This window comes from Camarhynchus parvulus, chromosome 1 (assembly GCF_901933205.1).
Source record: "Camarhynchus parvulus chromosome 1, STF_HiC, whole genome shotgun sequence".
Lineage (NCBI taxonomy): Eukaryota > Metazoa > Chordata > Aves > Passeriformes > Thraupidae > Camarhynchus > Camarhynchus parvulus.
Window position 1 is genome coordinate 94416013 of NC_044571.1, and position 16101 is coordinate 94432113.

Here is a 16101-nt window from a genome sequence, read left to right on the forward strand (position 1 = left end):
TTTACACTGTTCTATTTAAGGTTCTGCTGTAATTGCAGAGGTTCCTAAGAACAGATTAATTAATATATTCAGTCCATAAAGGCAAGGTAAGAGCCTTTTTGAGAATATGATGGTTCTGGGTTTGTTGTTTTCTTTGCTTCTGTTGTGTTCTGTTTGGTTACAGCAGACCGCAAATCACTCTTTTACCTTGGACAGCAATGTTTTTGATATATAAAATACCAGAAAATAAATATTCAGGAAAATAAACCAGCTTATATCTTCATTTTTCCTTGCAAAAAGGGAGCAATGTTTCCAAAAGATATGGCAAGTTCCGAGGTCATTCTGTCTGGGAAAGAAAATTACACTATTACTGCATTAAACAACTATTTTCCCCTTTAGTTTCATAGCACTCTGGTCACGGTGACCTCTTGTGTTTGTAGAATCTTTGATTTGAATAGATTAAGAGCGTTTGCTTACATGCATGCCTCAGGTTTTTGTTGACTGTAGATAGCCTTGTCCTTTACTAGAATTCGTCCCAGCCTCTAGTTGGAACATATTGGTTATGTTGTGCTGTTGCAAATACTTCACATTATGAGGTAATATGAGTGATATTTCATTTTTTAAAAATTAAGAAAATAATAAAGGTATAATTTTTACAAAAATCAAGGTAGAATGTGGTAGAACAGCAAGTGCTTTTTCTAGAGCTCTGTAGATGGCAGTTGGCAAGAGTCAACACAGAAAGCTGCTTGATGAAATTCTGCGATAGAGAAAGTTATAACCGTGTTGAAAAAGGGCAGTAGAACAGTTAACTTTTCCACACAACTGATGCCTTAAGTTTTAGCTTTCATGTTTTCCAGATTCTGTACTGCATTAGTATATAACTCTGAACTTCATATAAAGTGTTAGCAAGTTCTTCTCAGTTTAGTTAGACAAAACAATCTTTTTCCAGCCTGAGAACCAAGGACACTGTTACAGCTTCAGGCTCAAAAAGTATAAACAGCGAATTGCGTACAGCAAACTGGGAGGATGGGACTTCATAACCTGAAGCTGTTATGGGTCAATTAACCCCAATATGTAAATGGGCCAAAACTTACAAAAGTGTGAAAATGTGTGACCCATCATCCATCTTGGGTGTAACCTTAGCCAGGCTCTTGTAATGCCCAAGGTGTATTCTTAGAAGGCCCTTTTAATAAATACCTACTTTATTCCTTTAGCACTGTCTAGCCTCTGTTCTAGGTAGCCTCTCAAGGCATCACAACCATGATGATGTTGTAACTGTGAGTATCCTGAAGTTGGCTGTAACTGTCCTGGAAAGTTTCATGTTTTTCAGTCAGCAGATTATGAATGGTGAATTCCTAATAGTGCATTACTTACTTTTCTCTTTTCCTTATTCCAGAAGACTTCTTGTTCAGGCTCTGCTTGGTCAATACTATCAGTAGTAGAAGTAGTAACAGCCAAACAAGAAAGGAGCTGCAGATCACAGTGTATCTTAGGTACTCCTGATGATAAATTGTCATATGAGAGAAATTGGAGTTATGGAGAAGGTTATTGTGGAAGGTATTGAAAAACACTTGAAAGACAATGCAATCACTGGTCACAGCCAGCATGACTTTGTTGAGGGGAAAGTCCTGCTTATCAAACCCGATTTCCTTTTATGACAAGGTGACCCACCCTGTTGATCAAGGGAAGCCAGGTGGTATAATCTTTCTGGATTTTGGTAAAGTTTTCGACGCTGTCTCTCACAGGATCCTTCTGGACAAGGTGTCCAGCATACAGCTGGATAAACACATCATGGCATGAATGAGCAGCTGGCTCACAGGTTGGGCACAAAGGGTTACAGTTGTAACATCAGACTGGTGACCTGTCACTTGTGAGGTTCTGCAGAGCTTCATCCTTGGCCCTCTGCTCTTCAACATCTTCATAAATTACTTGTATGCAGGGCTGGAAGGGATACTGAGCAAGTCTGCAGATTATATTGAACTGGGAGAAGCTGTTGACTCCCTCCGAGGCAGAGACCCCACAAAAAGACCTTGATAAATGAGAAGGCTGGCAATAACCAACCGTATGAAGTTCAGCAAGGGAAGGTGCTGGATTTTGTACCTGGAATGGGGCAACCCGGCATGTACAGAGACTGGGGAATGAGAAAGCAATGGGGAAAGCAGCGCTGTGGAAAGGGACCTGGGGGTCCTGGTTGATGGAAAGTTGAACTTGGGCCAGCAGTGCCCTGGAGCCAGGAGGGCCAGCCCTGTCCTGGGGGCATCAGGTCCAGCATCACAGCCGGGCAGGGGAGGGGATTGTCCTGCTCTGCTCTGAGCTGGGGCAGCCTCACCTGGAATATTGTGTATAGCTCTGGTCACAACATAAGGAGGGTATAAAGCTGTTAGAGAGTGTCCAAAGTAGGGTAATGAGGATGGAGAAGGGGGAAGCTGTATGAGGGGCAGCTGAGGTCACTTGGGCTGCTCAGCCTGGAGAAGAGCAGACTGAGGACAGACCTCACTGCAGATACAGCTTCCTTGTGAGGATGGGAGGAGAGGCAGACACTGATCTCTTCTCTGTGCTGACCAGTGACAGGACTTGAGGGAATGGCCTAAAGTTGTGTCAGGGGACATTTAGGGTGGATATTAGAAAAAGGTTCTTCATACAAGGGGTGGTTGGCCCCTGAACAGGCTCTCTGGGGAAGTGGTCACAGCACCAAGCCTGACAGAGTTCAAGAAGCATTTGGGCAATGGTCTTAGACACATGGTGTGAGTCCTGGAGTGTCCTGTGCGAGGTCAGGAGTTGGATTGACAGTGCTTGTGGTTCCTTTCCAAGGCAGCTTTTTCTGTGATTCTGTATGTGCAGTTATTTTCTGTTTGAACTATATTAATGAAGGCTTCAAAGTGGGTGAAAACAAATACCGTGGCCTAAGCCTTCCCTTCTATAACAAAACGTAGTAGTCTGGTTTCACATTTACAATGATGATGGGTATTGTTCTTGTTATTATTGTTATTATTCTTCCTCCTCTCATCATTGCTATTATTCTTCCTCTGCTGAAAGCCAGGCTTAGCATTGTTGTGAGAAAAACTGCAGCAGTAGTTTTCAGTATATATCACTGGTCTCATTGCCTGGGGATACTGTTAACTAAGCAAAAGCATTTTAGAAGCTGGATATAAAATGCTTAATTCAATTTCTGAGAACTTGCTGAATAATTTGGGGTGCTGCTTGCTGGTCTGTTTGATTCAGGCTGCCATTCTCTGTTCTGCTGCAGGGCCACCTGAGCTGAATTTTTATCAGCTTCTTTCACTTACAGTATGATATACTGTGTCTGATGTGCAAATGGGACTTCCCTTCAATGCTCCTAATAAGAAGTTTTTCCTTTCTCTGCTTCCATTGATTTCCCACATCAAGGAACTAGAATGTGGCCATGGTGGAAGATGGGTAAGCAGCAGTTCTTCATATTCCCATGGCAGCTCTCAAGTTCCCATAGGTGACCTGGTATGGTCTGAGTTCTGCAGACTGTGGCTTATCATCAGAGTGCTACCCAGGAATTACAAAGCATTACATCAAGGAAAGAGAATAGTTGAGGAGCTGATCAGAGATTTTAAAGATATGAGCTGAAAGTTAGACATTGAACTTGTATTCTTGTGAATTACGTATTTCTTTTGTGCCCCTGGAAAATTACTGTCTCACTGTCTTGGTTTCCCCACTCCAGAAAATGGGGTCCATGCTGTTATTTTCTGTTCTTTGTGTCTCTTCCTATAAGTTTTCCTATGAGATTTCCAGGCCAAGAACCATCTGTTATTATGTATAGGCACATTGACTGATACAGCTAGTCCTGAACAGAGCAGGAGCTTTTAAAAAGCTTTGTAGCACAAATAATGAGTAATTCCTTCCATCAGAACAGGGCTGCTTACAACTGTGTAGGAAGATGGCAGCACTGCTGCCTCCAAGGTTGCACTGGAGAGGCTTTAGGGCACAAAATGGAAGGGGAAGGTCTCTCGCATTTGATGCTAAGAATCAAATGAAAATGATCTCTGGGTTTTGCAGCAGACATGTGAATTTTGTCTTTCAAGCCATCTTCATCTTCTGTTGAAGTGAATGGGCCAAAATTGGTTCATCTTGGGAAGTCTCAGTGGAATTTCAGAGCATTTTTTTCTGCTTTGCAAAGTGTAAAGCTCCAATACCTGGACTGCTTTGCAAATGTAGAATTTAATCTCAAAAAAAATCAGAGGACAAGGTGATTTGTAATTATCCTTGCTCTTACTGGGGAACAATCAGCCAAAATACCTGCAGATGAAAAATAATGTCTTGCAATGTCGTAGTGACTTTTACTGGAGGCCCTTCACATATTTTGCTAATCTGAATTAATAAAATCTTGAAGTATCTTTTGCAGCCTAGTGTGTTTTTGTCCTTGTTTTACAGGTGAATTAATAAATAAATGATATTCTGGGTGCCTTGGGAGGCATTGGAAAAGCATCTCACCTTTCAAATTTAAAGCATCTAATAATGAAATTTACAGTTGTACTGCATGGTCTCATGTCTTGTGGGGTTAGTTGCTTTTCAGTTGTTAAATTTTTTCTTTTTCCATCTTGTCAAGTAACATAAATATCCCTTATGGCACCCAGATAATGGGACAAGATAATGGGACAAGGTGGATATTTTATCTTTGTTCCTGTTTTGTGACCAGCTTGTATTTGGTGTCTCAATTATCTTCAAGGTTTCACCATCCACTCTAATTTACACTTAACTCAGGTGTGTGACTACCCAAGTTCAGCACTTTGGCAATGGCAGACAGGTACACAAACTTTCGGAGCAGGACACTTATCATTAGAATCAACCAAAAGCGCCAAGATCAGTGAAAATACTGTCTTAGGCTGGCAAATGTGCCATGTGTGCTGCCCACAGCAGAGCACCTGCAGAGAGCTGGTGCAGAACCTTTGGGGTGCCAGGGAGGAGGAGTGGTAGGAAGGTGTGGGAGTGAAACAGAGAGAAGCAAAGTGCCTGAGGGGATGGAGGGTGAGGAGGAGACAGTGTAACAACTTGTACAAACTTGCAAGCTTCCAGAAAACTGCCAACACTGGAGTGTGGAATATAATTTTAGGTCTGTTAAGAAAACTTTGAAAGACACAGGGCTTCAGACTGGTAGTTCAGAGGTTGGCTGACTTTAAAATAAACAGAAAAGTAGACGGATTTTTTTTTTTTTTTAGTCAGACAAGAGTAAGCTTACATAATAAAATAAACTATGGTTTGAGAAGTTGCTGCTACTGTTACAAAACTGTTTGATTTTGGAAGGAGTTTCACCTCACGTGCACTTTTTATAGGCCTTGCAGTTGAAAATTTGACTGCTGTTGCCTGGATCAGATAAATTAATTTGCTGAACAAACCTTTACAGCCATCCTCTTTCATGTACAGAACTATGGACACATAGACTTGGCTCAGTTAAAAGTATGAGAACCGTGTCAGAATGGACAGTAAGTGATCTATTCTGCCATCAGCCAGGAGAAGACAGGCTGGAAATCTAGGTGAAGTGCGCAGTACTAAGGGGAGAGATGGTTAGGCTACATACTATAAAGACTTTGCAGCTTTTCCAGGTTCTTGAATTTGGCTTGTGATAAAAATTAAAAGGTGAGGGGAATTTTGTGTGTGTGTTTAAAGGAGGTTACTTCAGCTTGATTTTTTTTTTTTGTGATATGTGGAAAGTACAAAAGCACTTTCAGGTTACAGTGATTCCCTTGAAGTCTGTGTAAGGCCTTTGATACTGACTCTGTATTTGTACATGACATTGCTACAGCTCATGTGGAACACAAAGAGAAAACGTGTCACTCAACAAGTGACTTCTATTCTGGATTGGTTTGTGAAATGTAAGCTGAAGGAAGCCTCTTGCATGCTCTTTAACACTGACCTGGTTTTGTATTTAGAAGCTTTCTGAAGCACCTTTCTGCAGGCAGACCCCAGGTTTCAAGGCAGAATTCTTCCCCAGTTAAAGTTTTTACAGTGTCAACAGCACCACCGTCTTACGTAATTTTTCTCTGTAATAGAGACAGAAGTGTTAGTTTAGGGGTGATGAACTGGACCTTGAGTTGCTGCAGGAGTAGAAAATTGTATTCTGCAGCAGCTGATGTTGATTTCCAAGTGGCCTATTGCATGAAACTGAGCAACATAAACCAAGGCAGAGCTGAGATAACAAATCAGGAGGCACACATGTCACAAGTGGTTTGCTAGAGTTTGGAGGGAGTATGAGCTGCAAAGAAAACATATGAAGCAAGCCAAGGGAAGCTAGCCCTTTTGGTATCATGCACAAGGTCACCTATGACCACAGATTTCACTTTTACACTTAAGCATTTGTCTTTGGATGAGAACTTCTGTGAAGAATCTCTTGGACTGATCTGAGGTTGTTCTCACAGTAACAGTAGCATTAAAGTGTTTGTAGCTTCGATCAGCATTGCAGGAGGTGCTTGTCTAGTATTCTGTTTTGTGTGACAAAGATTGTACTGCTTTTGTCATGTTACTTCTTGCTGATGGCTTGTAGGAACAAATATTTTGTCCAGCTCCCTACTGCAACCATCAGCGTTTGATATGACTGGTGCTAAAATGCCCTGAAAATAAAAGTCACCTGAAGAACTATGATGATGTGAAGAGAGAGAGACACTTACCGTTCCTTAGCTTCCATAATTGCTGTGCTGCAAATGTTGTTTTAGATAATTTTTATGCACTACAGAGGAAGCTCAGGTGCCTTGCTTGGATGAGGCAGTAGGCTTTCCATTGCCTGAAGGTCGGCCAGACAAATTCTAAGGTGAATGGCGGAATTTACATAATTTTATTTGTTCACAGTTAATGTATGTTCTGTTCTCTTGACAAGGGCATAGCTGGTCCTTATGAGGAGAAAGGTGCTTGATGTTTGCCTGAGGCTGGCTCAGTGTTCTGGATTAGGTGGCACCCTCAAAGGGAGAGAGGGTCCATCTCATTGCTGCCAGCTGCAGAGCATGGAGAACTGCAGAAGGAAGAAGCTTCATGAGTGCAGGGTGGGGAAGGCAGAGGTGGGGAGACCAAGTCAACATAAAGCCTTTAGAAAGGGATGAATGAGGAATGCCAAGAAGAGCAAGGAGCAGGAGCACAGCCAGGGCTCAGCTAGAACAGGAAAACAGTTTGTGAGAGTGTGGAGGGATCTGTGCAGTCTGTTACAGCCCAAGAGGTCCTCTGAATGCTGCTGATCTGAAAGCAAAACTAAAAGAAGGAACCTGCCTGCTGAGCAGAGAGGGTGTGGCTAGAGAAGGTTTGATCAAACTCCTTTTTTTATTCTGCTTCATTCAAGAGGGCCGGTAAATTTTCAAAGTTCCTTCATTCTAGTTCATGTTTAAGAAGAACAAAATCTTAGGCTGTAAAGGTTCCTTTGTGTAGTTTTGATCCACTCAATGGCCTTTCTAGATAACCAATTAAATATTCAGGACAGCATTTAAAAAAATTGGCCAAATTTTCTTGAAATTTGCAGTTTTGACTAAATTTTCTTGAAATATGCAGTTTTGGCTGGTATACATGTTACTATTCTACTTAACTTCCATCTAGCCCATGAAAAAAATGCAGCCTTTTGGAGGAAAAGCAGATAATGAGCTTTGCTTATGAATATGTTTATGATGTTTTCAGTTTGATTTTGACATATTACTGGCATTGGTAACATTTTTATTTCCTTTCACTTGTGTAGAAGTAGAAAAATTTTAGAAATGTGCTATGTACTTCATGCAGGCATTGTTGCATTGGACACAGTTACATGATTAAGAGAAACATGAAATATATGCATCTGTATCTCACACAGGATAAGGATCTTCAAAGGGCTGTCTGTAGATCAAAGCCCAGCTGTAAGGGCTGATCAAATAACCTGCTGAATAAGACCAGAGGCTGAAGCCTTTTGGTACAGCAGCCCTGGTTTGTTTTGCCATAGACAGTGTCTTCTTGTGTGAGGTCCCAGTTTTGTGTCATCCCCATGTGCACGTGCACACGAAGCTCCAGCACACACACATCAGTCTCCTCTCATGCATATGGCAGAGCTGTAGCAGCTCTTAACTCCTCCATCATCCCACTCTCAACTCCTTTCAAAAAATTCTGAAAATCATTGCACAAAACACATACTCCAGAAACTAGACTCAGCCAAAAGCTTAGGAAAAAGGTTTGAAAGGGGATGGTGGGGCATGGGGAAACCAACCCAAAGCCCATTGTTTGTATCTCCCTGTTGAGACAGATGAGGCTCTATAAATAAAATGATTGTTAAGCTTCCTGTCATGGACCAGAAGAGTGTGTATTAATACCTGCTATGAGCAATAAGTTCCATAATGAATCTCTTCTTCCCTGAAACATTCCCAAGATTTCCAGCTATACATACACAAGGACACAATATATGAGCTGTACAGCTCTTTGTATCTCCATCATTTACAGAGACCTTGTTTCTTCATGATTCCTCGATGGTGTAATAAGAAAGCAGTGGAATAGTAAAACTTTGGAATTGACAATTATTGTACTTTTTTGGCTGTGTAAATGTAAGCAGAGACAGTTACATGCTGTTTGTTAACTAATGGCAAGAAAGGTTTATTTAGATTCTTACTGATCAGGTCTTAACAGTGTAAAGTGCTGAAGGACCTACCTTTGAGCAGTTCTGACCCAGTGCAATTCCAGGCAGAACAGAATGCATCCCTCTTTGTGCAAGAGTTTCAGGAGGGCACTAGAATGTGTAACAACCTGTGTTGAAAAATGGAAGGAAGAACAGGAGATTGCACAGTGCAACAGCAGGAGCTTTTGCCCAGATTAGTAAGAAAGAGTGAGTCCACAGGAAGAAACATGATGTCTTTTAAGTTGTGAAGTAGAAATGACAGTTTAGGGCAAATGGTAAGTTAAGAGACCATAGCTGCTCTTAAAAACAGAAGAGAAGAAAAAAAAAGAAAAGTGGGTTTGATGAAGAAGAAGATGAGTCAAGGAAAATCTTGTGGAATTTTCATAAGAAACGGCATTTCTGGACGTGTTGGAGGACAGAACAGTTTTAGCAAAAGAGTTTTTGATGGATAGGAAGTAAACAGAATATAATACCAAGCTTTAGCTTTTTAGACTTGAGCTGTCCCTAAATTGTTTCCAAAGGTTTCATAGCGTGATCATTTTTTCTAGTATTCCCGAACTTTCATTAAAATGATTGAAAGCTCCAGTGCTATTGCTAGCTTCCTGGCAGCTAGTTGTTACTGCAATCAACAGTTGCTTGAAGGAAGGCTTGATTAAAGTGTCACATAGTTGTAGTGAACTGGCATGTGACTTTTGTTTCTCCAGCAGACTTCCTTATCTCAAACCTTTAATGAGGACCATGTAGAAGAGTTTTTTTTTCTCCTTGGGGCTTTTTTTCTTTTAAGCGGAACTCTTGAACTTTCCTCTTAAGCAAAATTCATTTGATGTTGAGTGTGTCTTATTCAAATGTCCTTGACATTCATATCAAAAGATCTTGTATAACCTGTGATGTACACACTGTAACAATGAGGAACTGAAACTTCTCATATCATGTTTTGAGTTATACACACTCCAAGCATTAAAGCAGTTTAATTGTCTTCCAGGTGGGTAACAGACCATAATAATCGTTAATTGTTATGACAGGAAAATATATAGGACTTGCTGAGCTAAAGTCCAATTGTCTTGGTTTGGTAATGAGACATAAACAATGGGGGAAGCTGGAAAGTGGACAGAGGGTGTTGTTTGTCAGATAATGCTCTTGTGAGGTCTTTTGGAACTAGCTTAAAACATTCACTGCCATCCCAGAAGAGACTGTGCATCATGGACTGATTTTCATTTGTGCCTGTGCAAGGTTTTCCAGGTCAGTGAAGAGCTACGATTAAGTCATTTTGAACCCATTTGACACTGAAAGTTAGAACGTGCTTGGATAATCCAGTTCGATGACTCTGTTGTGGGAACAGTAACCTCCAGCTGTGACACTGAAACAAACACCTGGGAGTGGCGCAGTGAAACTGCACTGGCCGCTTCCGAAGTGATTACACCCTAATGTACCCAGTGCCTATTCAGAAAGGGGCTGATGAAGGCTTTGTTGGCAAGGAAGGAGTTCTTTTCTTTGTTCAGTAGCTGTAGTGTGAGCTTGTCATCCACACGTCCCCTCACAGGCACTTGTGGGAGAACATCCAAAGGGTTTTAAGGAGGGAAAACTGGATTAATTTCACTGTGCATGAGATAGATCTTGGAGGAGAGTGTCCAGGGTGTTGGGAAGAGAGGCCAAGGGTGTGCATGGCATAGGAAAGGGGTTAAAAGACAACAGTGCGAGGTGACAGTGCAGAGAAGTACAGCATACTCCCCTCCACCATACTCAAGAAAGAGTATGGTGGAGGGGAGAGCCAGTGAAGGCAGTCCTCCGGGTATGAGGGAAATACCACAGTAAAAATGTAGGGGAGGAATGTTATCTCAGGACCTGATTATCTGCTGTAGTAAAAAGGCCTCTGAGAGGCCTAAGAGGTATTTGGCATTGTAAATGAAGAAGAGGATTGAAATGTTAATTTCAAAGAACAAAGAAAGATGTAGATTCTGGACTGATCCTTAGAGGGGATCAGATGTTGGCACTAGTCGCAGTGTCAAAGGAGAAGACTGAGAGGAAGTTCATCAGCTGGACTTCACAAATGTCATATTCTGAAGCAAGTAGCTCTGTGCTAAGGGAAGCAATCTGCAAGGCAGCACATTTGTGTCTGCTCACAGACAGCACATCCAGTGCTTGAGAGCTGCAAAGGTCTTAACGTGAGCTAACTGTGTTAATGCAAGTGCCAGTAAGGTGTTTCTGCAATATGAAGGGTCCCGTATACGTACCAACATGGCTTGATTGGCCCAATTTCAAGCAGGTATTCCTAGCCGTGGTTGTGTTTTTTTCAGCAGCTGTCTATGTGTGTAGTACAGGTTGGAATTTCTCTTTTTATAGAATCATAGAATGGTTTGGGTTGGAAGGGATCTTCAGGATCAAGTAGTTCCAAACCCTCCTGCCATAGCCAGAGACACCTTCCACTAGACCAGGTTACTCAGAGCCCCATTTAACCTGTCCTTGAACAGCTCCAAGGATGGGGCATCCACAGCTTCTCTGTACAACTCATCTCAGTGTCTCACCACTCTCGAAGTGAAGAATTTCTTTGTAGTTTTTTTCTAAACCTGCTCTCTTTCAGTTTAAAGCCATTCACCCTTGCCCTATCATTGCCTGTCCTAGTAAGGTCACTCTCCAGCTCTGCTATAGCCTCCTTTAGGTACCAGAAGGCTGCTCTGAAGTTCTCTTGGAAACTTCCCAGGTTTAACAACCTCAGCTCTCTCAGCCTGTCATCACAGGAGAGGTGCCTCTTTCATGGCCCTCCTCTGGACTCACTCCAACAGGTCCCCGATCTCCTTACGTTGGGGGCCCCAGAGCTGGATGCAGAATGCCAGGTGGGGTCTCACCAGAGTGGAGCGGGGCAGAGAATCCCCTCCCTCACCCTGCTGGCCATGCTGCTTTTGATGCAGCCCAGGATACAATTGGCAAGTTGCTGGGTTGTGCCAACCTTCCTGTCCACCAACACCCCCAGGTCCTTCTCCTGAGGGCTACTTTCAATCTAGGTTTTCTTTTACAGTGTACTACACATATTTTAATATACTACTGATATTTTAATAGCATGATAATATTTTACTTTATAAGGTTATCTTGCATCCATGATACAAATGAACAGTGTGGTTCACGAAGATCTGGTTTGTTTGTGTTCAATAGGTATTAGCCCGTCACCTCCGACCTGGAACTCTGCGTGCTGTCTTTGGGAAGGACAAGATTCAGAATGCTGTTCACTGCACAGACCTGCCTGAAGATGGACTTTTAGAGGTAAGGCTTGCTAGGCAAACATGTTCTCACAAGAAGTTGTAAAGTGAAACGCTTCTCTTGACACTCTTTTAAGCCAGTAAGTGTTTTCTATGTGGAGTAGCTGTGTTGTAGACCAGACTAGACACAAAAAGAGGAAGTTTATTAAGGGTGTTTGACTCAGTTCATTCTGATACTGTAAAAAAATTCATCCATGCAGTTTTCTTGAATGATTATAGTACAATGAAGTATTCAATGGAATGAAACTCAAGAGTCTTCTCTTTGTCTGAATATGTCCTTGGGTCTGAACATCAGTACCTGACAGTGCTTCTGCAGCGACGTTTTCTTAGCCCTTTCTTGGATGACCACCCTGACTCCTGAACTAAATTGTGTCTACAGTGAACTTGCGTGGAGCTTGGAATATTGCAGGCAGTAGGGATTCAAATCCTCCAGATAAAGCCTAGGTTTATTTGTAGACAGTCATACTTACACGCATCAGTTAATATTTCCTGTGTTCTATATTAACTTACTAATTATTATCTGATTTTGGCTTTGTATGCCAAAATTTAAAGTCCAATAAAATGAGAAAATGATAGATTGCAGGAATTTGTAAAGACAGAAGTACTCACTATGAAAACCAGAACAAGCTCATTCACTTACTTCTGTGCCTCAAAACTAAGGTCCATGGCAGGGGGTTGAAGTGGTGTGTAATCTTGGATGGATCTCTGTGTCAATGGAGATGCTTTTCCAGTGCATGCACAGCTTATTTTTTGCTGCCTGTATGTATTTGTGAGTGCTTTGCTGTCAGATATAGCAGAACCACTGAGCAGCAAGTGCTGTCCTACTTAGATAATTTTACATTGCCAAAATGGTGGTTTCATGGGGGAGTGAGGAAGAGCTAACTTCATCTTTCTCTGTGAAATAACCTGTGGGTTAAAGTGCTTTTGCTAGGAAATCCCATCTAGTTTAAGGCACAGACTAGTGAAATTCAACACTGAGAATAGCAACCAGTATAAAAAAAGTTGCAGATTTTTTTACCATTTTCAAGATATCATTAAAAGTTAACAAGTTTTAGTTTTTCCCTTAGGGTTTATACAAGCAAACAGGTATTTTTTTCACCACATGCCTGAAGTTCCTCATCCATGGCTTTCCAGTGGCAGCAGAACAAAAGGCACCGCCTGTAAGGGAAAAATTAAACAAGCCAACACTCAAAGAACGTTTTAGTACTCCATCAGAATTTTCCACTTTCTGTTGCCTTTACACTGGTGCAAAGCAGGTTTTGCTGGTTGTTTAAATTGTGTTCAGAGCTACTATAAGTGAGGCAAGAATTGCTTCTCCAAAACAAAAACTGAGGCTGGCATTCTTTCTCAAGGGTCTCCATTACATGTGTTTGTCTTTCAAATCCTGCAGCTCAGTCATAACCGAAGTTGTTGATCTCGTATTACTCTGACTACACACCTTGTAGTTCCTGGTGCAGTCTGATCATTTCAACACTAGCTTATTGATTGTATTTTTTTGGGAAAGGGATCTAAGATAGTTTTTTACCATAGGCATAATTGTATGCAGAATATTGCTGTTCATCAATGTGTAGTTTCTTTATAACAGCCCAGGTTAAGCCTGCATTTGTAAAGGATGTCACTCTGTGTTGTTTAGTGAGTAAATAAAGCAGTGAATGTTTTGAATTGAGCACCGTGAGTTTGTACAAAGGAAGCCTTGGCTGTACCTGTTGGTTGGTGTGTGGAGTATTTACACTGTTAGTGCTGAAGCAGCTTATTAGACGTCCCTGCCACAGTCCTGACTCCTGCTGTGGCTGCGTGTCCTGTGTGCACACAGGGTGTGTGCAGGGCCTGCAGTGCCCAAGGCATACTGGAGGAAACATGGAGGGACTTCTGCTCTTGACACTGTGTGTGGAAAGCTGAATAGCTTGGTTTGTGTCTTAATTGGTTTTGTGCCTTTTGAACTTCCAGAACCAAATGGAGATGGAAAGGGGAGATCCCTGGTTGACCAAGTATTCTGTGATGGGCCTTAAAATGCATAGTGTTTATGGAAGCACAGCAGAAGCATGTTCCCTTGTAGAAGGGAACACACTGGTGCCTTCCTGGGAACTTTGGTACCTTTAGTGCAAGACACTGTTTATCTTAAGATTTCTCCACCTTTCTCTTCAGTTTTCATCCCCCAGTTTCAGATCTAGCTAAAATTTGAAGAATTTGCAATAGCAACTGCTGTCTCATTGTCCACAAACGGAGACTTCTTAGAGGAGATGAGCTAGGTAATTGAGAATTACATAAAATGCTTCCTGAAATTAATAGCCAAACTCTAGGTGGCTTTGGTGTTTTGCACTTAATTGACTGTCACTGGGAAGGGCAAGGTTGTAACCTTTCTCCCAAAAATCATGACTAAGGAGTACTTGGTGAAAGGAGACAGAACACTGTCTTGGGAACGACAAGGACTAACTAATTAAATAAGGGTCAGCTTGTGCACCTAGTTTAGAACGCTATACTTAAATAATGTAGTACAGCAATTTTTCAGTGTTTTTCTCTTAGACCTCCTTTCCATGGATCTGAAAAAAGGAAAGTTTACTTTTAATCTTAAAACGCCCTCAAACAAACAAACCAACCTCAAAAGCAAATATGAGCCCTTGCTCCCACCAGTATAACCCTTAACTCCTGTCTTTGTTCTACAAATGACTTCACATTTTAGGCAGTGACTAAAGAATATCAGAATTAATGAATAACTCACTTTTGCTCAAGAAAGGAGGGGAGATGCAGTTGAACCTTAAATGCAGCTGGTCACAGTAGTAAAAGCAGTGTACTTTCCTTTGCAGAACTTTAAGTGCTCTTTTTTATTCCTAGCTTAGCGATACAGGAATGTGAATATTGCCCTCATCTCTTAAATGAGTTGTTTGACTTACTAGGTCAGGCACTTACTTATTCACTTCATAGACTTGTGTGTCCTCTTATCAGTACAAAATGTATTTTTACAAGTGACAATGAGAAGACATAAATAGCTCAGAACAGTCTGTTTTCTGAGCCTTGTCATCAGTTTCTCATTTTAATGAGAAGAGGAAAGAAAGGAGGTAGAGTAGAGAAGGGAGTCTGATAGCAGTGGAGTATTTGTGAGATGATGCAGTTTCATTACTGAAGGTTTGACCAGCAGCTGATTGTTGTGTTGGACATTCATTCAGAGCAGGCAGTTGCATTTGTTTCCCACATCCAAAGCAGGTACAGCTCTACCTCTCGTCAGATTTTTTTCCTGTTTTGTATAAAGCAGGTACTATTTGGGGAAAGCAATTACAGTACTCATCTGCTTTCATGTTCCTTGTGAGTCAGGTAGGGCCAGGACTGGAACATGCATATTTTATATGCCAAGGAACTGCTCTGTTTCACAGACTAGGGATGTGTCATCTACATGTGATGAAAGATGGTTCTGTTTCTCAACTCACCGTCTTTGACCTGAGGAACGTTTCTGATAAATATCTTGATGAAATAGAAGCTTGCAAACCATTGGATCTGATGAATCATCATTCTCTAGACAAAAGAAGTTTCCTTAAAATTGATCATTCCTGGAATAGTTCTTAATCAAAGTAGTGATACACGTATTGCGGCTACCAGACTTCACAGTTTATGTCCCTCTTTAAAGAAGTGAAGGCAAATTAAAAATCAATCATAAAGGCCTTATTCACATCATTGAAACTACAGTGAGTAAAATTTCCCACAGGAGGTGGTGCTGTACACACACCTCAGTTCCCTGAGTCTCAAGTGGCTCAGTACCTTTCAGATTATGCAGGAAACCATGTAATTAAAAAACTGGTAGCGCAGAACTGCAGTTATAACAAAACCAGAATTTCTGGGGTTTGGGACACTCTGCCTGTAACTTGTTGCTCATACTGTGCAGTTCAAGGTTTTTGGTTTCGGTTTTTTGTGTGTTTGAGCAGTTCCATAAGGGCATTTGCAATGCAGAAAATCACTCTGGGGGTATAGAATGCACACATCTGGGATGACCTAAAAGGTCTCTCCATTGCAGTGCAGCCTGCTGAGCCACCCAGGCTGGCTTTGTGTTCCTGTGCCGTGGTTTTGGGGCAATCAATCAGTCTCACGGAGTTTCTTTGCATAATTACCAGTTCCTTAATAGTCATACATATGTTTGTGTGTGTGTACTTGGACGCAGGAGAAGATGCTGCCCTCAGCGAGACATGCATGAGAAAGGATTTGCTGTGGGATGGATAAAATTGAGTTCTGGGTGAAACAGCCTTTTCCCTGTTGCCGAGGGCGGCACTGTTATTAGGTGACTAATCCTTGGACAATATCGTGACA

General features: G+C 41.6%; 1 protein-coding gene across 6 annotated transcripts in view; it reads left to right on the plus strand.

Moving 5' to 3' along the window:
- Window positions 1-16101, plus strand: part of NME7 (NME/NM23 family member 7) — an 89208-nt gene that overhangs the window by 61766 nt on the left and 11341 nt on the right. For all 6 annotated transcript variants that reach the window (XM_030948993.1, XM_030949080.1, XM_030948908.1 and 3 more), the window contains one exon: window positions 11705-11812. In XM_030948993.1, coding sequence (XP_030804853.1) covers window positions 11705-11812 — 108 coding nt within the window. The remainder of the gene's footprint in view (window positions 1-11704; window positions 11813-16101) is intronic.